Raw genomic sequence first — 26,455 nt, forward strand, 5'->3', positions numbered from 1 at the left:
TTCGCTGAAATACAAACATAGATCACAAAATCAAAAACAGCAATTCAGTAAGCTAAGTACCCACCGATGCTACATGGAAGTCAGTAACTAAACATAAGTACCAACTAATACACATACGGTATAGCTGTGACACGTAAATACAAAGCTTTGACAGTGGCAAATGTAGCCGAAATAGACTTTCCGCGATAAAGTTATTCAAACGAAGCGGCGGACTAGGATTCATGTACATTACATGCTTGTTTCCCATTTAATTATCTCGATGAAACTCTGCTTCCTTTCAACAAAAATAGAAGTAGATAAAATTGGACAGAGTAATATTGTAACGTAAGTTGCTTACAAACACATCTTTTGCTGGAACCGTTCCGCACGGAGCGTCGATACGTTGTTACCTCAGACAGGTAAAATGAGCGTCCTTTGATTGCCATTACAAGGCATGTGAAGCTTTCGCAGCAAAAGGGACAAAGCGCGCCATACTGTGCAGCCCGTTTAATCAAAGACCTGCGACGCACGTCAGCACGGCAGCTTTTTTACCTGCTTTTGTGGACGCATCCTCACACCATGTCTGCGTTGTCAAGTTCACAGCCACGTACAAAGAAATCAAAGTAGAAATGAGTTCACAAGCATTGCCAACGGGATGGGATTGTTACAGAACTGTACAGGGACACAAGGTTAAAATTTGTATATAATGAATATTCTGTACATGAACATCTCTGTAGACAGATGAATTGGAGTCACAGTCCGCTGCCCGTAGTTGTCTCAGCAGGTTTGATGGCTGCTGCAGCCCACAGTGCGTGACGATCACTGATAAGACAGCTGCAAGGCATGTGAATTTCTACTACACCGAAAGTAATTTTTACTCAAAAAGGTTAATGTAAATAATTTAACCTTTTGTTAAGGCGACTCCTTCCTGATTTAAGTTCACGGCGGCTTCCTTAAATCACTCCGAAGGACTACATGGATTGTTCCTTCGACAAAGATGCGATCTATTTCCTAAGGAGCTCTTTCCAAAATGAGGTTGTACGCCGTACCAGTACGTTGACAGGATAAATTCACTATTTTCTCTTTGTCGCATGGCTCGGAAATTTTACGTTACCGGATGTCCTGACGCACATTTATCCATCCGAACGTCTATCAACCTGACGTTACAGGTAACTAAACTCGTCATAGCCTAAGCGAAACACTACTGAAAACTACAAATTATGTAAACCCGAATAGTACCACGCTAGTAAGTGGAACTTTCTAAAAATGGATGATCTCTCTGTCACAGAGGAAGGTCAAAACTCTTCACGTAAAATCTTAAATTAAGCACCGTCCTAGTCGAAACGAACCGAGATCATGACATTTTACACCTGCTTTCGTTTGTCTTCCACGGGTAATGTGATTGTTTATAGTACAATAAATTTAATGGTTTTCAAGTTATGTTTTGATTCCATGTACAGCTATCGCTTGAAGCGCCTTACAAAGTACTCAAAGACTAGTTTTGTCGGAATCATCTAGCACTCTGCGGATGTGAAAGCAAAATAGGGAGGGATATTACTGTCTAGCGTCTTGTCGGTAACCAAGTCACAGCTGCCCCGCATTACAAGAGAAACCCTGGTAAACGCCAAAATACGGAGGCTGCAGGGTAAAGAAATTAAGCGGAATATCATGATTCCCAGTCACTGTTGCTGTTATTTTTCTGCTTTTATGGCCCCATCAGCAGCCTTGCCTTATGACTCGGGGTATTGTCTGTTCCTTCGGTGTTACATAGGCTGCTGTTGAGATACTTTTGCAATGCAGTCCTAGACACGAAGGCTTCCATTGGAATATCCCCATAATTTCTTCCCAATTACCGCTCGCATCACTGGTCAATTGAACAATTTTTTTTAATTTGTTTAACCACAAGACAAAATGACCTGTTGTAAGAGAACAAATTAAGTTTTTAAGTAATCAGGGAACGCCTGCTCTTTCCATATAGCCACAGGAATAATTATATAATGGTGTATTCACGTCAAGGCATCCTGCACAACATCAATACAACACTACATCATCCAGTTCGTTACAGTAAACCCATAAAACCTGATGGATTACACTTAACTACAATAGTGTCCAACTAGAAGGTACTTTGAAGATTCAAGGGGCCCATTTCCGTTTCAGAAATGGTTGCAAACTATATTTTAGGATTCACTGGCAGTTACCGTCGGTACATCTAAGTTGGTTCGATGCCAACCAGAATAAGCATACAGGTAAACTTCGTAAGCTATTACGTCGTGTCACCCACTTATAGGAACCAACTTCTTATGAAGCGCTACTTTCGGCGCCAAGAATCATGTCAGTAACATGGAGACTGTCAGCGATTAGTATTTCAGTACACTACTTTTACCGCACCTTCTAGATGGTCTATGTAGTCCAACTCCCTTATCATTGAAGCATGTTTTCCTCGGGTAACTCCAGTTATTTCGCTCTCCTTCTGAGAATTCAACTAATCCGAATCTCATTTCAGACATGAAACTTTCAAAATTACAAATATTCTAATTACCCCAAGCGATATTTCATTTTTATTAACAAAATGGCTCTGAGCACTATGGGACTCAACTGCTGAGGTCATTAGTCCCCTAGAACTTAGAACTAGTTAAACCTAACTAACCTAAGGACATCACAAACATCCATGCCCGAGGCATGATTCGAACCTGCGACCGTAGCGGTCTTGCGGTTCCAGACTGCAGCGCCTTTAACCGCACGGCCACTTCGGCCGGCATTTTTATTAACACATTCACATTTTAAGAAGCGTGATTTACCCATCTATCTGAAACTACATGACGCAGCAAGCAGATTAACCCATTCGAATTTGAAAACCTACGAGAGGAAAATTTAGTGAGAGTGTATAAGTAATCCGACCGAATGCCCAGAACTATATTTTCTTAAATACTGTCCAGTACGATACAGCACAACCAACAATCGCTAAGAATTTATGCGGGAAGGTGTTAATGTTGATCGCGTGTCGCTAAGAAACGCCATGCTTAGATGCTTCGTAAAATTCTTCACGCAAAGCATTTTGTTTTAGCTCCAAGCTACTGCGTCAGATACTGATCTTAACTCCCATAATACGAAACTAAAGATGGCGAAAGAAGTATTCAAGCAGCGACGGCAGTTAACTAATCCGTAAGAAGATACCCGATTACTGGGGCAATTTAATATTCTTGAGGTTTCTACAATATTCTTGAGGTTTCTACAATGTTTTTGAGGTTTCTACAATATTCTTGAGGTTTCTACAATATGCATAAATGCAAGCTACTTTCATGCAATGACAATATACTCGCTCCCTGCTTCGATCCTATCTTATCTGCCAGTGAACGTTATGCGTAGTTGCCCAGGTTAAAACTTTATCTCTCTGTCCACTTAATGGCATTGTGAACATTACCAATTTCTTGAAAAGGAAAAAAAAAACACCGTTAAAACTGATAGCTGTGTTCACTTTACATTGAATCTACAAGGTACCTGGCTAATAAAATCGTGGCCAGTCATTTTGCTCGAAATAGAAGGAAATCAGTTTCGATGGTGATGGTTTGAAATATTTCACAACTGAAAAGCTACCAATGAAATTAGAAACTTCGTTGCTTAGTTTTTTCCCCCCTTTACTGTTCACCCGATCTCGCGCTATCAGCAGGAACGTTTTTCTAACAGTTACTGCCCGACAGCTGACTACGCTAGGTGGAGAAATCCACCATAGAGCCTAGGATACACTTTTTACTTGTGTTCACCAGACGTACAGGAAGCATCTCTATGATCTTTCCGTCGGCAGCGACTTACAATAGGGGAAAAGATGAAATAAACATTTTATACTTCATGGTATTTACGAGTGATCCTATTCAAACACCTGGTCTCCTCTAGCGCAACTAACTGAAAAGGTGGCCGATGCTGAATCCTATTAAGACACGGGCAAAATTACTACCGCAAGTACAGTTTGGCGCAGTTAAACTTATATTTTCAGAGTATTTAAATATCTGAGATGACCGTAAATAGCAATTAAAAGAAATTTAACAACATGCTGCTACAAGCCTAGTTTCAGAATAGTCTTCGGAAATCTCATAGGTAGTCCCTCGTGTTTCCTGGCAATTTTCAAGCTAACGCAGCCTACTGTTTGTTTACTACTTGCCACCGCCGCCGGCCGCCCTTATCCGCCGTGACTACCAAGCGCCATGGGAAGATACATTACAAAGTGGTGAAAGATTTAGTTCATTTTTTATACGTTACTTAGTCTCCAGTTTTCCTTTACGATCGGACGAGATTTGTCATACAGTATTTATCCGAGTTGTGCACTACACACCACCCAAATACCAACCCGATAACCAAATGTTAATCTTACATCACCCGAAGCCACCATAACGATTTGACAGTCCTGACAAAAGATCGGGAACGACTTTTGGCTGCCTTTTTTAAGGACAGCAGCTGAAAATATCTGAAACGGAGTAGGTATTTTATTACCTGAAATGAATATGTATAGTATCAACGTAGCAGGTATCGTCTTGGTCCGTTTTGGGTAATTTGGACACTGCAATTTGTGGTCTGGAAGCAACCATTATAGTGAAGTGCGGGATGTAATACGAAACTTTAACTACGAAGATTTTCTGCTTGAGGTTTAACTAAGACCGAATGTAGAGATTTTCATCAAATCTTTACGAGCGTTTCTTCAGGAACAGATCTTTAGCTGGTGCCTGTCTCATTTAGGCGTCAACGTACTGAAAGGAAATCTTTGACCGCAGCTGTGGTTTTTTTAAGCCTTTGATTCCTTATACAGATGTAAGTTTTAACACAACCACTAACCAGTATATAAGCTGCCATATGGAACGGGACGGGACGGCAGGAGAGAGGGGGGGGGGGCCGAGTGTGTTGCGAAGATACGGAACAAAAAGAATGCTAATTATATCTAGATCTAGTGACTATGTTTAAAGTCTGATTATTTTAAGGGCACTTTATTTTTATTCAGACATTCACTAACGTTTGTGCTGGGTAATGTCTATCTGGTTTTACCACTGTATCAACAGCAAGGAATTCTCCCTGCTGCTGACAATTTTACGAGTCATTAAGCTGCTCCTGAAGCTGCAGTTTTTATTAGCGGTATTGAAATGCATGAACGAAGTAAGTGTGCACTATCTACATCCCGACGTAACTATTCATTATTTCATAATTAGACGTACCTTCATAAAATAATCTACGGCATGACGATCTTGCAAAATCAAAGGCGGAATACGTATTTGTCTGAGGCGAATGTAAGTCGATGTTTACTCCATTTGTATGAGGCGAATGTACGCCATTTGTATGAGGCAAATGTAATTCCATTTTTAGTAATGAGCTCTTACTAAAAAACAGAAAAATAAGCACTGAAAAATACGTTAATTTCTTAAACACAAGTGATGAGGAAGAGCCAGCTTCCACACAAGAAACGTAAAGAGTGACTGCGCGAGCCCCATTAGGTTGCGACCGCTTTCCTCCTTCCTTGTCCAGAGACTGTTTTCCTGTCAAAGAGCTTCGATGGCAGCATACAAGGCGTACTTGTTGCTTGGCACATTTAGTTTCCAGGAACCTCTTAATATGTGCTTATCCCATGTTGGTAAGTAAATCGTTTTATCAGAAGACTCATCGTTTAATGCAATGTGCTGAAAAATATACACACATCCTAAATCATTATACGATACGAGTCGATTCTAATCTGACCGGGTATCTTTGGCTTCACATTGAACTATACTGTCACACGCAGGGCTGGAAAAGGATTACCAGTCCATCAACAGAAATTCACTAAAAACGTAATTCTTCAACTGATATGTGTCTTTACCTCTTTGGAGTTGTTTATGAATATAGTAGAACGGGAAGCTGCTCTTTCTGGCTTTCCGTTCAGCTGAGTAACAGTATTACCCATTATTTCGACAGCAATAATTAACACCATATGAAGTACTACTAACAGCGTAACATTCGCCTTCTGAGAAAAAAAAAAAAAAAAAATTGCCTCGATCCGGACTGAATAAACGTCTTAAAAGTCTCCTGAAGCGGTTAAGGCACATCATGCGGTATTTCCGTTATCTCAGACAAATGGAGTTTCGATTAAGCATGATTTATGATTTGCAGTATGGTGTGGCTCTTACAGTAAACCTGCAGAATGAGAGCTTACAGAATATCGTACCAGCGCTGTGATTGGATTGAAGACTTCCTAGCAGATAGAACTGAGTACGTTGTCGTTGCTCTGACTTTATTAGCGCGTATTTTTTTCTCCACCTTGTACACTGGCATAGAACTTATATATCGGTAAATGTAAATAAGCAATGATAGCACACAAAGTTGCACTAGAACGCTGAAAACGAAGACTATTGTCAAAGAGGCAACCGTGTCTCTTGATAGGTACCTCGGATCATCGCTATAGGTTACAAACTTTTAAAAGTAGTAAGTGGTATCCTTTGCTTCTTTTTTTGCCTCAGTTTGTGTTCCACCTCACTAGGAAAGTACACAGCTCGCAGCTAGGTGAGCTGTAGGACGCCGGTTTAGCAGTCACTGATGCGGTTAATGTTTAAGCGTTATCGATTGCTGCTGACTCACACAACATCCCGACGATACCTACGTGGGGCTCTTCTTTATTACGCAAACTGTCTCCTTTAAAAGCAGTTCGACCCATTCATGTTCTGTGTTTTCTTTCCTAATCACAGGAAGTAGTTAATGAAGTATTTCAGGCAGCAGACTGCTAGAAATGCCGACAACGCACCGTATTCGGTTCTTAGAAACGAGACGTGATCAATATTTCGTTATATTCTGCTCGTGTGAAAAGTGATGAAGGTCAGCCTGTGTTTCTAGGGTCTTAAGTAATGTATGACTTCAGTTCGGATGAAATCAGTTTCAGTTTTAGAATCTTGCCTCTTATGAAGCAGCACAGGCGTCTGCCGAAAAATGGATTACGCACTGCACAGTATCTCGCCGATAATTTCCTAGTTCCAGTAGTGACTCATAGGTCAATAACATTAGTGAACTAATGCATGTACACAAACATACAGGCCTTGAAATGTGTAATGCTATTCAGCATCATGTAAATGCTAAGAAGAAGAAAAATAAGGGTGGTGGTTCTGGAATTAGAGGTAATGGTTCCGATTCCAAGAATGTAAATGCCTTTTTTTCCCCGTATTACTGTTAGTGTATTTCTGCATTGCCCTACTACTGTACAGTAGCGAGCGATTAAGAGGTCAGAGGTTGAACACTTGCCTATTTTCGTAACGCAAGTATGGAAGTCAGGTCACTAGTCAACGGTGTACAAATTCAGAAATTATTTCCCATTAGCGTCTTGGTGGAGGTCACTAAAGGTATCGTCCTCCAGTATCTGTTTAAGTGTCAAGTATAGAGTGGCCGAATTAAAACTGTCTCCTGCCACAGAAACTGTTTTCGACATTTCTTGACAACGTAATCTAAACAGCAAAGATTTTATTAGAAAACTATTCGAGATGATTCTGAACACCAGACTACAACCGGAAACGAAAGAAATACTGCAGTAAAACCCGCCATCATCAAAACGTCTGTTAACTGGGCAAGAGCGAGTTAAAATGTTGTCCTATCTGAATACATGATACGCTCTGTAATTTTAGATATTCTCTCTTGTGTATGAGTGAAGGCTTCCCTTTCAGCCTGTGGTTAGTAAACGAGGTGGATGCAGATTGAAATTCAAATGGCTCTGAGCACTATGGGACTCAACATCTGAGGTCATCAGTCACCTAGAACGTAGAACTACTTAAACCTAACCAACCTAAGGACATCACACACATCCATGCCCGAGGCAGGATTCGAACCTGCTACCGTAGCGGTCGCGCGGTTCCAGACTGAAGCACCTAGAACCGCTTGGCCACACCGGCCGGCTGGATGCAGATATTTGCAGTATGTTTTTAATTTATTCATATGGGTCCTGATTCAGCCTGAACGGATAGGTGAACTAATATTCAATGAGCTATTACACACTAGAAAATCCTCATAGGCACCTTGAACAGCAGCTGCATAATGGTAATGTTAGTGTTTCAAGCCACATTTATTTTGGCTACCCTGTATATACTTTTCGTGAAGATGGCTACGAAGTCCACCACAGTGGAGTTGTGTTGACACAGGCTTAACTTCCTAGTCCAGCGGATGTCACCCCAAAGACAGCGCAACAGGCCCTCTGTCCGTACGACACTACCGTGTGGCTGAGGACTTGCCCCGGGGCATTGGTACACGACCTGGTGATCTAGAAATTAAACGCCACCGCGTTCCTTCCCTTGTCGTTAAAATACTAATAATGAAAAATTATTTCGTCGCTGTTATTCAAATCGGTTACCTCTGAAACAAGCGCCCTTCGCTACTGGATATTAGTATCCGACGGAGGCGTCGCACTACACCGGTTCTGTAAAACTCAGTTCCTGGATGTGTAGGAGTATCACTTCAAAACAAATGCACAGTATTTTTTCAAAAACCCAACTTTTGCTCTACATCTTTGCTACTCACGGAGATCACAGAAACTTGCCTTCCGCTTGTATTCAGATTTAATTCAACCTGTCCCCACAAGTCGCGTTGTCGTACCACCATGTCGAGATGGCAGCCGCACTTATGTTCGTCTGAAGCAACGTTCTGTTATGGAATTCTTGAGATATGAGAACGAAATAGAGACAAACATCTACGAGAGATTGAGGTAGGTGTATGGGAATGAAACTGTTGATTGCAGTACAGTTAGTCGTTGGGCAAGCAGATTATCTAGCGAAAGTGGTCACGCTAATACTCGGAACCTCTCGCGTAACGGAAGACTGAGCGCCAAACAGCCTCCTGACAATGTGGAGTGATTCAAATTCTGATTATGGCTGACAAATGCACAACAGTGAACGAACTGTCAATCCGTATAGGAGTAGGAGAAGCGAATGTGTGCAGGATATTGAGACAGTTGAGGCTGAAACGGTTTGCGCCAGGTGGATTCAGAGTATCATGACAGATTCCCACAAAGAAAGAAGGAGGGCAGGATGCAGAGAACTTTTGGAACAGTGAGAGAAATCTTTAGATAACTTCCTTGCAAGAACTGCGGCGGCAGGAGACGAAACATGGTTGCATAACTTTGAATCGGCGACGAAAAGGCAGTAGATGGAATGACGTCATGCAAACTCGCTGAAGATGAGGAAATTCAACTCAAACGAATATTGAAAACAAAAAAAAAAATTTTTTTTGCTGTTGCATGGTGACGCCCATAAAGATCACAAAGCTTGGGTGGACAACACTGAAATGCCCACCCTACAACCCCGATCTGACACCGTGTGATTACCACGTCATCGGTAAACTGAAGGAATCACTTTGCTGAACGAGATTTGAAGATGATGACTCCCTTGCGAAGACTGCTAAACACTGACTCAAACATGTTGGTCCTGACTTCTGTCATGCAGATATGCAGACCTTATTTCTGCGGAGACGTAACGCATTTGAAATTGTCAGAGATTATGTAGAAAATGACATATTTTCCCTCAAGAATGTATTAATACACTGTAAAACCTTGAAAGGTGTGGTAAATAAATGAGATGTTAAAAAAAACATTGTGCATGCTTTTGAAGTATATCTCGTACCACTAAAGCTTTAAATTCTGTTTCAGAGAAGTACATATTGTTATTTCACTGTACCATCTCCTAGTGTGCCACTCCAAGCACTTCCTTCTTTTGTATTCAAACTCCCATGTATGAAAAAGCTTCAGGTTTCTGGTTATTTTACAAGTGAGTTAATGTGTTAAATATTTGATGTCATGCATGTAAGCGAGGAAATGGCATATAAAAGATTTGAAATTATGTTTAAAAGTTTGTTGGAAGTCGCTAAGTGCTCTCATTATGAAACATTAGATGAATATAGTCTGGATAATTCGCGCTCCGTTATAAGCAAAAGCTCGCTTTCACGTGCCTCAATGTTCATACGTCATATCTCCTGAACTATGTTCCGTATACAATGATATGATTTTGCAGATACATTCAGTGATATATGTGGAAACTGACTGCAAAATGTGTTACGAATAGAGCTAGTAGTAAAGAAGTAATACATTAAAATGTCTTGTCTGATGCTAAAGTTGTACTACATGAAGAACAAAAATGTAATCAGCGATAAACTTTTTCATTTTTATAATTTTGTGGCGATGTTCTAAAAGGTTGAAATTATGTGTAAAATTCGTTGGAAGTCACTAAGTTCTCTCATTATCAAATACTAGATGAATATATACTGGATAGTATACACGCTGTGAGTTAAACTGCCTCAAGACATTACACAGTTTCTAACTGTAATACTTGTCTTGCTGTTTTAAACCTTTAACGTAAGACTATATCTCTTAACGAGTAGATTATGATAGCATTTTAAATTTGTAAATTTGGTGAATAATTACATTAAACCGAGGGGTTAGCGCAGTGGTTAGCACACTGGACTCATATTCGGTAGGGCGACGGTTCAAACCCGCGTCCGGCCATCCTGATTTAGGTTTTCCGTGATTTTATTGTATCGTTTACGGCAAATTCCAGCACGATTCCTTGGAAAGGGCACGGCCACTTTCCCTCTCCATCCTTCCCTAATCGGAGCTTGTAGCTCCGTCTCTAATGACGTAGTTATCGACGTTAAACACTTGTCTCCTCCTCCTTCAATTACAGGAAATACTGAAAATGTAATTTTTGTTGCCCCTGGAAGCCGTTGGACAGGAAGCCTGCAAATGAGAGTGTGCACCATGATCCATGAACAGTATTAGTCGTTTAGTAATGGACTTTGCTGAACATTTTGCAGAAATAAGTAGTAATTTTTTACGCAAACGTAAATACGCTACTTAGCAAGAGATGTAAAGTTATACTACAGAGAAGTTGTCATTAAGTACACTTGTTACTAAGCAGCTGATGACGACCAGATTTACAGAAATAAATAAAACAGTAAAATAAGTTACCATTTTTAATGGATCAAATCAGATTAAAAGAAGTTACTACATAAGTGAAAAAATGTCGTCCAATGCAAATTTTTTTTAATGAAACCAACTGAAATATTAACGTTGAAAACAATACTGACAGCTAATAATATCCATATGTTTATATGATAGTACTCCAGCAAATGATGAGTGACTTGTTAGTTTACAGAAGATACAAGGCAAATAATTTTTTGGCAGTTGCTTCTGTCGCTCGTTAGTTGAAAGTCATTTTGTTAGCGACCCGTCCGACATCTTTCTCTGACATCAAACAGGAAGCCAAGCATTCATTTCCTTCGAGAATTGTAATTAATCAGTGATACATATATTTATAAAGAGGCATATAATTTAGATTTCTTATACGTAGCTTTGCTGAACCACGTCTGATCTACATTAACCATCACATTGTTTTTTTTTTCATCAGTAACAGTTTTTAACAAAGTACATTAATAATTTGAGTAATATGAAGAACATATACTTTTGACAAAACAGTACCACGAATAAGTACGTTACTTCCAAAACATGCACATACATGCATTCGATTCCATTACTGCTCATTTTAACACCAACAACACATGAAAATCTCTCCAAGTCTGGTGCGATACAATGGAATATGCAACTGTTATACATGGTGGTTATAATAAAACTTTCGCTACTTGAGCCAGCATAGACGGAGAATGCTAGACGCAAACTTAATCATCAAGCAGTTAACGGATTGTGTGAGAACAGCTGAACAGTTCACGGTCCACCGTTCGAAAAATGCTGCGAACAATTATGAAATTATATCAGTACGAAGTTGACATTACTCACCAACTTTTGATTCGTGATGTTTCTAACCAGAAAAGTAAACATAGTACGCAATTTTTAAATGTTACCCTCTCATTTGGAAATTAAAAAGTGTTTCTTTCAATGGCTAATTCGTTATTCCTCTTCTGCGCGTACTTATAAATGTTTCCACAAAGTTTCACTGTCCTACGATCACACGTTTTCATGGTGGTTGTGGTGGGGGCGGGGGGCTCTGAAGTAGCGAAAGTTTGATTGTAACCACCCTGTATGAAAAATCATCAGTATAACACAAATTAAATATTAATTTCAAAATACAAATTACTCTATTATAGATACCATTGACTTTAAAGAAAGCAATGAAAAACGACGCCACAGTTGCAACCGCTTATTAAATTCTCATGCCTGTGCGTTTGACGACACGGAACTTAGCAAAATATGAAACAATGATATAATCGAAATTCCACAAAAAAAGTACGCACGATTTTCAAATGACTTGAAAACGTATCCACTCGGTTTACTGACGCTGATTATAACACTGACTTTCAAATCCTTGGCATTTATTCAGAATAAGAATTATGCAGTTACAGTTTCTTCATTGGAAATATAGTAACGGGGTAAAAGCATTCAGTAGGGTTACAATTTTTTAAAGCCGACATATTGAGGGAAGATTATCGCTAGGCAGCTACAGTTGAAACCTATGTAAACTCCGATAAGTACTGCAGCGAACAAGATAAGCCGAAAATATCACGTCTTCGAAACGCATTTGGCTAACATTTAATTTTAAGTGATATAATGCCTACAATTTTTAGTTCATCTGTATTCCATCATGTCTAGTCTCAACGTTCCATAAAGTGGTTTTCGTACATCAGATAAGAATATGAGTTTTAAAATCTTTTCACGAAACTAGACGGTTGGTAAATGCGTCTAATTGATATTTACGTTATCATAATTTTAATCCTCAGATTTTACATGCCGTATGTGCTCCTTTTCATATCAGATTTTAAAACGTAACTTTTTCCTAATAGCTTTTAGAGAACTTGTCATTTACCCTTTTTTCTCTAAACATAAGCAGTTTGGGCTGCAACGTCGTTTCCATACAACTCATTTGCACACATTCCACAGATTCATCGTAATTCTGAACAGTTTACAACAAAACTGTGGATATTGCACAAATGTCATTGATGTTTCCTTTCTACACACATGCATTTCCACCATGTACCAACCGCTGAATGTTTTAATGTTCCCTAAAACATAACTTTATGCTCATGCAGTAATCACAGAAAAGCAGCTGATATCGTCTAGCAGACACTGTTCTGAAATTTTCTGGTATCTATAAAAGAAACTCGATACATAGACCAGGTTATAAATGTTGATCATGAGGTTGTTTTCCGATGTGTAAGGTATTCGAATTCCATAAGCAAACTGATCTTGAAAAGTTTTTTCCATTCTGAACCGTTAATGTTGTTTGTACATGGGTGGAAAAAGACACAAAAAACGGCAAAAGTTTTGATACTGGACACACAGAAAACACAAATATGCAAACGTCACATGGGCATAAGCTGGGTAACACATAAGCTCATGCCGCATGACAACACCAATGAAAACAATCATCATACAGAACTGCATCCCACAGCAAGAGATCTGGAATCTGGAACACATATTACTAAATGCGGATGCTAATCATTGTCTTCTTCCGCTTCATTACACAGATACACATACACATACGTGCACAGACGAAAACATGTAAGGAAAACATCAAGGAAATCGGCGAGTTGATCTGTAAATCGCCATAACACGAACACACATAAAGCACCAACGAAGTCGTGTCATCCTTGCGTGTTGACTTACCTTAGGCATTCACAGTCTCGGTGAACGATCTTCTACCTCGTCAATGGTGGTGACTTTCGACTATTAGCTACATATTACCAACACGTACGTACAACACACATAAAATAACACTGACACACCGAAGGACAGCTAGGTTGCAGTTAATTTCTATGTCATATCAAAGATATGAAGGCGTAGACATACCAACATTTGCTATGCCTTCTACAGTCGGCTGATAATTCATCATACACATATCGTAGTTGTAGTGGACTAGGTGTGGATCCATGTGATATATTCTACGATGGTCGGTGACGGGATACATCTACTTTCGTATAAAATGGCCTTGTTGTAACCTTGTAGCAGTGCAGTCACCTGTTTCAGAATTGCCTTGTAACTGTATGCTGTATAAAAAAGTTATTAAAGAACAGACAAAATACAAATCTGTGTGAGACTGGTTCTCACTTCATACAACCAAGACTCCGAAACTCTTCTCAGGTACATAGCATCTGATGCTGATGGTGAAATTAGACATCTTTTTGCATATTTACGAAATTGAATTTGTATGTTGAGAAACGAAATAAAAAAGTTTGAAGCCGCGTACGATAGTCTTCAGAGGGTATTTTGATAACTAATAGTACAGTAATTTTTTTACGTAATTCAACTATTTTACGCAGAGATTTACTACACTCGCTGCAGAATAGTCCGACGGCACTGAAATGTGACTAGCTCAAGTTGGGGTATTGGTTGTTCTCCGAAAACCAGTCTCGCCAAATGGCTCTTTTACTACACCTTTGTTCGCCGTATACCGGTGCACCAGGAAAAATTTACAAACAGACTGAAAAGAAACAAATTTTCCGCAACAGCTTGGTGTTGGGTTTAACAACATAATTGTAAATATAAGCCCGGATGTAGCACATAGTTTAAATAAGTCTCGTATATGTTTCTGTGATTAAAGCTCTGCCCAGTATGGAAAATAGTGTGGGTCTTCTTAAGTTTTGGTTCTTCGTAAGTTATTACACTTTATCAGCGAGAAGAAATGGGCAATGTACTGGTGCCACAACTGGTGTTGCGATCCTTTAGTTTCTTAAATTCTACGTATTCAGGGGCGTTTTTACAGACATGATTTTTAATAATTCTTTACTAGGCAGTTATAACAAATTTTTGAATACAAGTCTTTTGTAAGAGTGTCAAAACCGACTTCTTACCCATCCTGGAGTTTTGTTTATAGTCGGGAACAACATGGCTCATACAAAATCGTTTACTTCTCTTTCTTCTGATGTCGAATTTCAGCAAGAAGCATACAGTAGCTTCGTTTTTATTATTATGAATATGCTTGAAACACTTAATAATATTTAAAACATGTTGGCCTAATAAATTCTTGGGTATTTTGCCTTTTGATTTGGACGTGTCTGTAAAACTCATATTGTGTAGTCCGCACACATCATATCCGTTATTTTGCTTGTTGTTTGGAATTTTTCAAACGACTAAATGATTTTCTGCTCGGGTCAGTGTAGGGAGCCACTGCTAGTTAAATGTTAAATCATAGCTCACATATTCTTCGAAACTGGTTAGTTAACCACACCCGCAGTGGTGAGTAAGGATCTGCAGCTCACAACATGTGAGGTGAGATTTCAGTACGAACGACCAAGAATTATGTGCTGTCCTGTGTCGTGCAGTCGACGTTGTAGTTACAAAAGTACTGAAGCATCAGTGACTTTTCCTGGAGCTAATCAATGTATGAAGACGCAGATCATCATGAGAAAGGTTACCCTTTTACATAAGCAGTTGGCTACCAATAGCAAAAAAAGAGCGTGTACAAGAAAGTGTGACAGATACTGAAACTGAGTAAATAAAAATTCCAACATCCGTAAGTAAGAGCTTTCAAATGAATAAAAATATGAATAAATTCCCAGCATTGTAATATCAGTATAATGGAACTACGCGTGTAGCATTTTTTAAATTATAAGAGTATTGAAACATCAAAATGAGGTGATTTCCCAGTGGTATGACACACAGTAGGAATAAACAAGTGATGCAAGTTGGAAACGCTTCACCGGAGCAACACTAACCTCTCGCATTTGCTGCGATGATTAAGAGGTGGTCGCAACCAGCTTCTTAGTGCCATGTTTTCAGTTTCCTTGAAAGGCGCAAATTAGTGTTGCTGGACAATATCAGCTTATCACAGAATATATTTTGAAACGGAACAAGGTCCATCTTTGGTCACACAAGGAGACATTATGCGTTACTGATAGCCCACTTGTTATCAAAATTGAGAAAGAATAGCTTTCTCGATGTACAAGGTCTCTCTCGAATAAGACTGTAGTGAAAACATAGAAGAAACATAGAAGATCGGTCCTTTGGAGTCAATTACGATTCATTTACATAGCTCACAAATTTCCAGGAACCAGCACGAGAGATCCTTACGGTCAGTGGGCAAAGACACTTGTTATTTCGTCATCAACATGACAGCTCATGCTGACAGTGGAGAGTATTGCCACAAACGGCGAATTGGAGACAACGTTGGGATGTGGGTCAAGGCTTCGTTTCAACACTCGTCAAGCTCAGCGATTGAGTTTGCAATGATTGCAACGTTCCCTTACACATGGAAACTGTTTGAGATGGATTTGCTATAGCATGTGATAGTGGGCTATGTCGCTATCGTTCATGACTGTCATTTGGGGTGTACCATTCCAAATAAATAAGTGGTGTCGAGCAATTTAAAAATGGAAATAACCTCATAAAAGTCACAACGAAGTTAGCCATGTTTGCAAGAGTACAACAGCTGTCTCCTTCGGGAATTCCCATTCTCAGACGATAAAGGAATTAATGGGTAGAACTGATATAGAGGTGTCCCTCATCCGGTAGGTTGTTAGAGGAGTCGCTCCTACTCAAGAGAGAAATAAGTCATATGCAGAGGGAACCGTCCTGGCATTCATCTGAAGAAACGTGGGGAACACGAGGAACCTAGAAACGAAGCATAGTCTTGCTCTCTGAGCATTATGCACTAACACAATCCTTGGCAGTTTCGCAAGCAACTCATTTCAGTAGTAAATCTCCCGTACATTTAGGTGTTCTATGGAGGGCAACCGCTGAACGTAGGTATGTACTTTTGAAAAGAGGAGATAAATGATAATGTGTGTTTTGGCGTGATGTAATCTATATGTACCGGAGGTTCAGGAAGACTGTAATTACTGGTAACCACTTACTGTCTTTTTCTGTGGCAACCATTTAATTTATTCTAGTATACCTTCTTGCGTCCCATTAGAAATTGCGAATGCGTCCCATTAGAAATTGCGAATCTGTTAGAAAAAGCGAAGAAACTGGGGTGTTCCTGATGACATCCCTTCCATATAAATAAATGCTACGCTTGAAAAAGTAATTCAAGCTCTGCTCTGACTTACTGAGTCGTACGGCCAGATGCTCTGGATCTGAAAAAAGCTATTAAAATCAATATTAGCTGCCTTGAGATACAATACACTTCGTCACAAGAAGAAATAAAGTGTTTGTGATCGAAGTACTCTGAGCGTTGCGAATTATCAAGCCACGGTAGGGACACGATGACACATTACCAAGCAATGTTGCTTTCATTACTGGCTGCTCGTTATAGAACTTCACTCTTACAAGGGAAAAAATACAGAAGACATCAAAATGTGCTTGCACTGCATCTGATGAGCTCATACGAAGAGGAGGATTGGTAACTGTATGAAAACTTATTAGTTGAACAGCTGCGTGGTATTTCACCGATACAGGGCACATAAGCTTGTCAATTAAAGGGTGCAAAACAACGGGGAGACAAAGAGAGTAGATGAAGATATCCATGGTGCTTAGTCTGCAGTTCTGAAGTTCCATTTTAGTGCGTCTTATTAGTCACAGAGTGGGAAGAGAAGGACAACTAAAAACCCAGAGACACCAAATTTAACAGCCTTCCTAATCATTTTCAAACACCCAAGAATTTTTGGTTAGTCGGAAGTCCTGTCCCCACGATCGGAATGATCATGAAGTCTCAAACAGAGGACCTTATCCGAAACGACTATCGTAACCGGATAATAAGTAACCAACGAAATATAGGTGCCAGGTTGTCATTAAGCAAGGGTAGCTTTTTACTTCATGGAGTATATAACTTAAAACTCTGGTGTATAAGTTCTGTTCTGGCCTTTTACCGTCTCTGCGTTATGGTCTACTCTCATCTGATACCACATTTCTTGACTCTTGGCGTATTTGGCGTCTGAAGATAGGAATCTCCCTTTCCTTCCAATAAATAGGAAAGTTGTCCCCCGCCAAGCGACGTGATGAGCTGTACTGGTGCACCGCGTGCCCGGTCACTGGCCGGCTCATTATTCGTAGTGGCGCGTGCAATTTTTTTGATGAGTGTCCGCCGCAGACTTAGCAGCTGGGGCCGCCCCAACAACAGCTGTACGCTCCCTCCGCCGCCCCCCCCCCCCCCCCCAAAAGCGGCGAGCATTGTCAACAGCACGTGCACTACCCTTCCCCCCTTGCTACGTTGCCACTTGTAATCACCGGCCTGGTCTTGCCGCCTGCCTCTGGACACGTACTTGTTAGGCCTAGCAGCTGGCCGGCCACTCCTATTCGCCCTCTGGGAAAAGCTTCTTGCACAATTCTCGAAGGCTTTTTCTTCCGTCGATTATTTCGGTCCGATGGCCAGCCATCTGTGAGTTAGTCTACTGCTTTTCGAAAGCGTAGTTTGAAAGTAACCTCATACAGATCTGCGTCTCTGTAAAATATTTCAAAGTTCCCAGAATGTGCCCTTTTTCAACTTTGAAATAACATCCTACTAGAAGATGTGTGAGATGCAAAATAATGTTCTCCCTCAATCCTCTTAATTATTCGCATATCAAGTGTTCACAGAAACAGCGCCATTGCTGCTCATGTAATGTCACAGACTTGGGGTCGTCTGTAAGGATGAAGTGACTGTCAAATTACTGTAGTATTCCAATACTGTATGGCTTTTTTTTATCGGGAGTAACAGAGAGACATTCTTCTCAATTCTTCTTTGATCCCACCACGATCGCCAGCAAAACTCATAATTCACAAGCAGACCATTACCTGTGCTTTAATCCATCGTCATTCGCATGAGCGATTTTTGAGTGACCTAAGGCCTAATTAGTAGTTTATCTTCTAGGAAAAATTCCTCAAAAATAAAGTGAGTAAAGCACAATCTCCGCGGTGCACAGACCAACTTTACTTTCTCTTGCACCGTACGTGAGATCGTGCTTTTGTGTTTCACTTCACTTAGATTTGGGAAAGGGTTACGGCCAAACGGTTGGGCGATTTTAGTTCATTTTTAGTCGTGTCCGCCAATGCCAATAAACATGCGACGACAATGGCTCGACTAAAACTATACAGTGTAATTATTAAACTTCGAATGACGTTTAATATCCCGCTTTTACGACAGTTAACGTTTGATTGGTGATGTACCGGCTGAGCATAGTAACTACTGTTTCGGAATAATCTTACAAATTTATCAGTAAGTAAAGACAAACAAATTTTCTGGCTGACAGCCTAGGGAAAATTAAATAGTTTTTTACTGACTTTGAATAATTATCGAGTGTCTTAAGGACCGCCAGAGTACATTACACCATAATGAAGACAGAGAATTACTTTAACTCCAAATACTCATTGTATAATCGTCCTTGCATTGAAACTAACATTTGGGTCACATTTTTTCATGTATCCCTGTTTATGTGTCAATGGCAAAATGATTCTTACTGTTTGACGTTTGACGTACGTTACCCATCTGTAGCTCTGTTGAGTCATAAATGGACTCAACCACGGCTGAACGTATTCAGTAATACCGTGTTCTCTTTTGGTATCAGTGATTAACTGACAGGGATATTGCACACATACAGTAAAATAGGAAGACAATTAAAATTACAGCATTGTACTATCGGCCAATTATATAACTTACTTATCCATCAATTTCCAGTTTCGGCTTTTGGCTGATTTGTAAGCTGCATTCGGAAAATGACTGAAAACCACTAGTCATCAATTGTAATCAGTTATGTTACTAAAAAAGTGTTTACTCATAATGTTATGCTCGCTTAACCACGGGATGAATTTAATCAAGAATTACATCAGGATTGTTTACTTCACTGAAGAATCCGTGGCTAAGAAATACTTTCTCAGTTTCTATAAACTTCTTTCTTCCTTTAGTGTACGGCTTGTTAGCCGTTCGGTGGCTATTTTAGAAATCTAGCTTGAAGCAACTGCTGATAATTCGAAAATTAAGTCCAGCCACTTGAAATAAACATTTATATGGTTGAAATTCATTGGATTAGACGTAATATGTAACATGCAAAGTGATTATTTACTGTACCTCTGTTTCTACCAACAATAATTTTCACACTGAAACCACTCAGTTTGTAGGAGTCTTGATTTTTATCATAAATATAGTATTTTTCATTAACATCTCTTTGGCTCTAATAAGGAGATTAAGTGAACCTCCTTACATTTATGCCGACGAACGCTATGGTATTTTGTGTGTACATGAGGAGCATAAAGCAGTTTAGATTTCTTACTAAACTGTTCTGTGACGGAAAAATCCTTCAGCATACTGCAGCTCATGAATAAAGTGAAATAAATGTTTGTTACTCAAAATTTTGAAACATGGACGTAAATGCAGCCGATGGGCTTTATTTTCAACTAGTCTGGTGACTACGAAATGTGTTACACGACGTTAAACTTACATAATTATGATTTCCTCTCGGTGCCAATGTAACTCTCAAATAACATCATGATCTCGCCCCACGTCAAATTCACACTAATTTCCCTCCTATGATTATCAAATCAGGACTGTAGTAATTTCCCTTTAATTTTGTACATAGTATATTTTATACCTGTTACATTTAATATCAACAATATAGAGCAGAACACAGCTGTAGAAAACAACAGAAATCAGGCCTCAAGTTCGGTATGTGTTTACCAATTACAATTAGTACTTTGGTATAGACTTAGTAATTTAGTAAACTATTTTGTTTTTAGCTACTGTTACCATCAGAGTTATAAGATATACGTAGTCTGACTACTAGCAAAATATTTACTGTGCGAAAAATTCGTTTTGATGATGTTCTTTTCAGTTAGAAATGAAATCGTAGTATCATTTAAGCGAACATCTCTCTCCAGCTCTAACATTCAGCTGGTCAAATTTCGCTTTCAGTATAAATTGGGAGGTGGTTGTTACAAACGTTGGGTCGATCGGGTATGTAATAAACTAACAGCATATTCTAATGATGGGCACATAGCTAGATATTGCGTAAAACACTGTAAATTGCTGGAAATTCGAAGATAAGATTAAAACTAAATAATGTTAATGGATACAAAGTTTCATGTTATCTGTGTAGAACCACAACTTTTAGTATAAATTGTAACAATAGGGTTGGCAGAATGCAACATTTAATATGCTTACACGCATGAACAAGAAAATGTAGTACTTGTATTTATAGGGTGCTTTTATAGACATATTATTAATCTTTTCACTAGCAACCCACATAATTTACATAAATGATGGTGAGGGTATCCGCGTCTACATTTAGTTTGCTACTGTAGTTTATCTGACCGCCATGTTGAAAGGGAAACGAAAGCAATCGATATTATACGAAACCGCCGGTTACGAATGTCACTCGCCAGGGAAATCTACTCATGGTAATTTAAATTAAATAACAAGAAATCATTCGTAAATAAACTCAGTAAACAGATACCTTCTTCCTATAAACGCCTTCTGCAGCACCTTTCATGTCACTCGAAGTAGACACCACATAACAAAATTTTGCTGTGCATGAAAATAAAAACAGGAAAAGGAAAAAAAAATCAGAGATAAAACGCAGATTTACAAAACAAATCTGTATAAGAGATTCGTCGCTCTTTGTAATCCAGTCGACGTTGGTTCACCGATAACATAGTGATAAAGTAAAAGAACCAATAACAACAAAATATTTGAAAGTCACAAATAATAAAAGTAGTAATATTACTATTATATGCTGTACTGACAATTATTGTGTCAGTAAAGGCATCTGGAATCCAACGAAGGAACTGTTAGGCCACGTCCTTTATAAAGCTGGAAAGTAAATAAATACAGAAAATACTGTTTATAGTAAATATCTGGTTATATTAAAATTCGTCTGCTATTTTAGCTATTAGCAGCTCCAAAATTTCGTTATCATTTTAAAGAAAAGAAAATAATGCTTTAAATAAAAGAAAATTTACGGAATATTGTACTAAAACTAAACGTGCAGCTTTTCATAATCTACCGCTTTCGTAATAAGAGCTGTAATGAACGTGCAACAATTTTAGAAGGCAGTTTCGAAAAATAAAATTCTCGGAAACAAAACTTAGTAAAACACCTACCAATCTGAAGAAAACTAGGTGACGTTGGACCAGTTAGAAAATGCAGAATCTAACCAGACCGAGAAACAGATCAAAACGGAGGGAAAACAGCAACCAAATCTGCGACGAATCCCTACAAACGGAACACAAGTTGCAGTCAGACAGTGCGGGAACTAAATGACAGCGTTCAACGAGATGTAAGGGGGAAAATTGAACCGCAGCGCAAGATGCGCTAGTAGTAACCTTGCCCCATGGCCCATCCAGCAAATAGTCAAAACGGTATGTAAACAGCTAGCAAACGGATCTCATAGGCACACAATGGGCGTTCAATTGCAATGCTACAGTTACGTGTTCATTTAAGCAGAAAAACCACAGAAACAAACGCTAAGAGCTGAGGACTCTTTCTCGACGCGTAAGCATCCCGTGCTCTGTTGTGCAGTGCGCATATGCAGAGAGCGCGTGGTTCAAAGTCAGATCGATCGGGAGCGGTGTGACACGGGCAGGCTGCCGTCGCGACGGGCCCTCGGGCTGCAGTCACGACGCTGCAGGCCGGCGCCCAGACAGTCAAATGGGCGACTTCGACACAGGTCAGTCTCCAGCAACGTTGCAAGCCGCCAGGATCGTGTCACCAGCACATCACTTGCTAAATTTTCACCGGCTTAAGCCAGAGCTTAAAACCTTGGAAAACAATGACTGTCACTGATATCACCTTCTTAATCAAAATGCCTTAAATAGTTTTCTTGCTGTGTGTCGGGTTTTGCACTATGTCACGAGGAAAATATCGTAACACACAAACGTGGATGTTTGGCAGTCAGAAAGTCTGAAACGATCTGAAGAGGATACAATTCTCCATCCATCATTCCTACGGTCACGATATTAGGACCGATTCTCGGAAATAGTACCCAACAATGGAAATTGTTGTGACGGGTTAATGAATTCGGTACCTTGGCAGCAAACGAGCCGTGAGTGAGTGGCGCGCGGTGAAGACATGGTGGGGCTTGGCTGATGCCTGGAGGGGAAGGGGCGGGAGTTAACTTGCAGGGAAGGCAACTCATGCGCAGACACTAGGCTGCAGCGTGTAAACACAGCGTCCCGCCGAGTTTGAAAGTGAACTTCTCATCGTCTGTTCACTTATTCTATGCAGCTTGCTGTACTGTGCGCTTTATGAAGGCAGCAACAGATGCGGAAAGACTTCTGTGTCGCTAGAAAAGAGGGAACGCTTAAGGAGTCTCTATGCTATCGGTTACACATTAGTAATACAGCGTGGTTTCAGGTACACAGTTGTAATTAGCACTGATTTTGCGTAATATGTCACAGATGTGGGACAGGAGTCATGTTAAGTGATTCGAAAACTTTAAATAGCATTCTGAAGTTTTTCAAGTTGTTGCTGCGACACGTTTGTCGTTTCAAACCGATGTTATTCTGCGCTGAGCTCATTCTAGCTAGTACGTTTGCTTTTTTAACGTCCTGTTCACTTAGAATGAGCAGTATTTATACATTTCTGGAGTATGTTGATGTTTTCATGCTAGTGGAAGGTCGCGTGTACGCTGCATCACAGAAAACTAGCTCGCCAGTTATCTCTGTTAGGTTCTTGGCTTATCATAATAAATAACTCCTGAGTATGGTCCCAAAACGCTCCCAGAGCTGGCCATCAGGTCCAACCGCTGAGAGATCGCATACAATTATTTCTGTAGTACTGCTTCAACCTCCAAAATTGCGAATTTTATAGCCTAAGAAATAAACAGTTAGTTTCTTTCTTTCGAGGGCTTCTTTTTAAGGACATGACCTTTACAGGTGCTCCATCATCCTGTTGAGTAGCTTGAGATCCTGTTCGTACTGTCACCTTCACGAACACGTAATTGAGTTTAAAATAGTGAAGTTGACGGTCCTTCTCCATCGTAAATGCTAAAAAGTATCCGGTATCATACATGCTGCTTAATACTAACTCTACACTCTGCTCAAAATTTTCTTAGGATTGATACTTGAGCAGGAACACGCGGAGGCGCAGAGCCGAGCTTCTACGTCACGCACAGAGCACACACGTAATCATACAGGTCATTCAACCCGCACAAACTCGCAAACTATTCTGCGTACAAAGATGACAAAGATGGAAAAGCTCTACTATGTTTTCATTTTAAATTTATTTGCGGCTACAAATTTTTAAGACGATATACGGAAACATTACAAAAATGTATTTTCTGACTTTTCGACATGCAAGATACTCTTGTTTTAGGAACGGGAACCGCAGCATGTGAAAGCTGAATGTATTGTAGTGTGGGTGTGGTGTGGTAAGGGTGGTAGTGGGGGGCGCTGGGTTGAAGGTGTGGTTGCCGCGACTACATACCTCGTGGGATTCGCTGAAAGCGTGCCAATGCCTTCCTCGTATCTGTCAGTCCTAAAGTAATTTTGTACAGAATATAGTTAAAAGTACCATAGTAAGATAATATAGTTGTTTGGACATTTGACTCGCTAAAATTCTCCAAGCTGTAACAAGGACTTTTGCTCTACATTTTATGTCTGCCATATTATCCGTAGCACATTTATCAACTGTGAGTGCTTTTCCCTCAGGATTCTGCTGCTTTTACTCACTACAGAGTTAGAAAATTACGTACATTACATCAGCTTGTTTCGATGCAACTTTTACGTGTGCAGGTACATTTAGAAATATTACCTACCATGATAAGTGATGGATCATTGACATACGCTGACGAGCCAAAACATTGTCATTACTGCCCACTGAGAGACTGCGTGCCACCGCTGGCGTTGTGGGCACGTGACGCAATGGAGAAATTACCGGGTGATCAAAAAGTCAGTATAAATTTGAAAACTGAATAAATCACGGAATAATATAGATAGAGAGGTACACATTGACACACATGCTTGGAATGACATGGGGTTTTATTAGAACCAAAAAAATACAAAAGGTCAAAAATGTCCGACAGATGGCGCTTCATCTGATCATAATAGCAATAATTAGCATAACAAAGTAAGACAAAGCAAAGATGATGTTCTTTACAGGAAATGCTCAATATGTCCGCCATCATTCCTCAACAAAAGCTGTAGTCGAGGAATAATGTTGTGAACAGCACTGTGAAGCATGTCCGGAGTTATGGTGAGGCATTAACGTCGGATGTTGTCTTTCAGCATCGCTAGAGATGTCGGTCGATCACGATACACTTGCGACTTCAGGTAAACGGAAAGCCAATAATCGCACGGACTGAGGTCTGGGGACATGGGAGGCCAAGCATGACGAAAGTGGCGGCTGAGCACACGATCATCACCAAACGACGCGCTCAAGAGATCTTTCACGCGTCTAGCAATACTTTTTTTGTTCTAATAAAACCCCATGTCATTCCAAGCATGTGTGTCAATTTTTACCTCTCTATCCACATTATTCCGTGGTTTATTAAGTTTTCAAATTTATACTGACTTTTTGATCACCCGGTATATAAACGGAGCGGAGATGAATAGGAAATCATTCTAGCGGCGATACGGGCCCGTAAATAAGGAAATCCACTGACGTAAGAATTTTGACAAAGGGCTGATTGTTATGCCTCGGCGCACTGCAGAAACCATGTCGGAAACGGGGAAACTGATCGACTGTCCGCGCGCTAGTGTCGTGAGCATCTGTATGAAGTGGTTAAAGAACGGGGAAACTACGAGTAGGCGACAATGTATTGGACGCTTCACCTCAGGAGGTGGAGATCGGACAGAGGCTGGCACATTCTGTAAGGGAGCGATCTGTGGTAGATTTGGCGACCGTAATTACTGGTGCAGGCACAGGTCTTTCGGAGCACACCGTTCACCGCTGGTTGTTCAATATGGCGTTCTGCAGCATGGGGTTCCCATGTCGACCCAGCGACGTCGCCAATTACGATTACAGTAGGCTCAGGACCATCGAGATTGGACCGTGGATGATTGGAAAAGTGTCGCTTAGTCATTTGAATGACGTTTCTTATTGAATGACGGTTCTTGTTGAATGACATTTCTGCTCGTGCAGCAGAGATAATCGCTATATAGGCAAACGGCTGCTCGAAAACTGTACCACGCCACAGATGCAGGCCCCTGGAGACGCCTTTTGCTATGGGGAAAACCACCTGGGCTTCCATGGGATCTGTGGTAGTTATCAAAGGAACAATGACAGTTATGGACTACGTGAACATTGTTGCGGACTACCTGCATCCCTTCTTGCTTGTGCTGCGGTGGTTTGTGTAGCATGGCAGTTAAACACCATTAATGTCTTGTTCACCATATCCACTTGATCTGAACCCAATGGAACACATTCGGGCACTATGGGGCACCAGTTCTGCAGCCACAAAAGACTGGCCAGAAATTTGTGGGAATTGTTTGACATGTGTGTACACATCTATTGGCACGTAACTCCAGAAACTACCAGAGATTTGTTGGATTCATGGCATTCATGTTCCAAATATGGACCAACATGCATTGAAGCATGTTGTCTTAATATTTTAGCTCATTACTGCATATCAAAGGTAGAAACGGTCTAAGAGTAGAACCCTGTGGCATCTCCTACTTTACACCATCTTAGTAAAAGGGCAGCTGTGT

At 40.2% G+C, this 26,455-nt stretch overlaps 1 protein-coding gene across 2 annotated transcripts in view; it reads right to left on the reverse strand.

Annotated features, from left to right (window-relative positions):
* Positions 1 to 22,045, reverse strand: part of LOC126183360 (ELAV-like protein 1) — a 226,918-nt gene extending 204,873 nt beyond the window's left edge. The window contains exon 1 of one of the 2 annotated variants that reach the window (XM_049925280.1): positions 21,911 to 22,045. Coding sequence is in view for 1 of the 2 variants with exons in the window: in XM_049925278.1 (XP_049781235.1) it covers positions 13,754 to 13,802 (49 nt within the window). In the remaining variant the exon portion in view is untranslated. Of the gene's footprint in view, positions 1 to 13,753; positions 13,803 to 21,910 lie in introns of those variants that run through there. The other variant, XM_049925278.1, reaches the window with a different exon arrangement.
* Between the last annotated feature and the right edge of the window lie 4,410 nt (positions 22,046 to 26,455).

This window comes from Schistocerca cancellata, chromosome 4, assembly GCF_023864275.1.
Source record: "Schistocerca cancellata isolate TAMUIC-IGC-003103 chromosome 4, iqSchCanc2.1, whole genome shotgun sequence".
NCBI classification, from domain to species: Eukaryota; Metazoa; Arthropoda; class Insecta; order Orthoptera; family Acrididae; genus Schistocerca; species Schistocerca cancellata.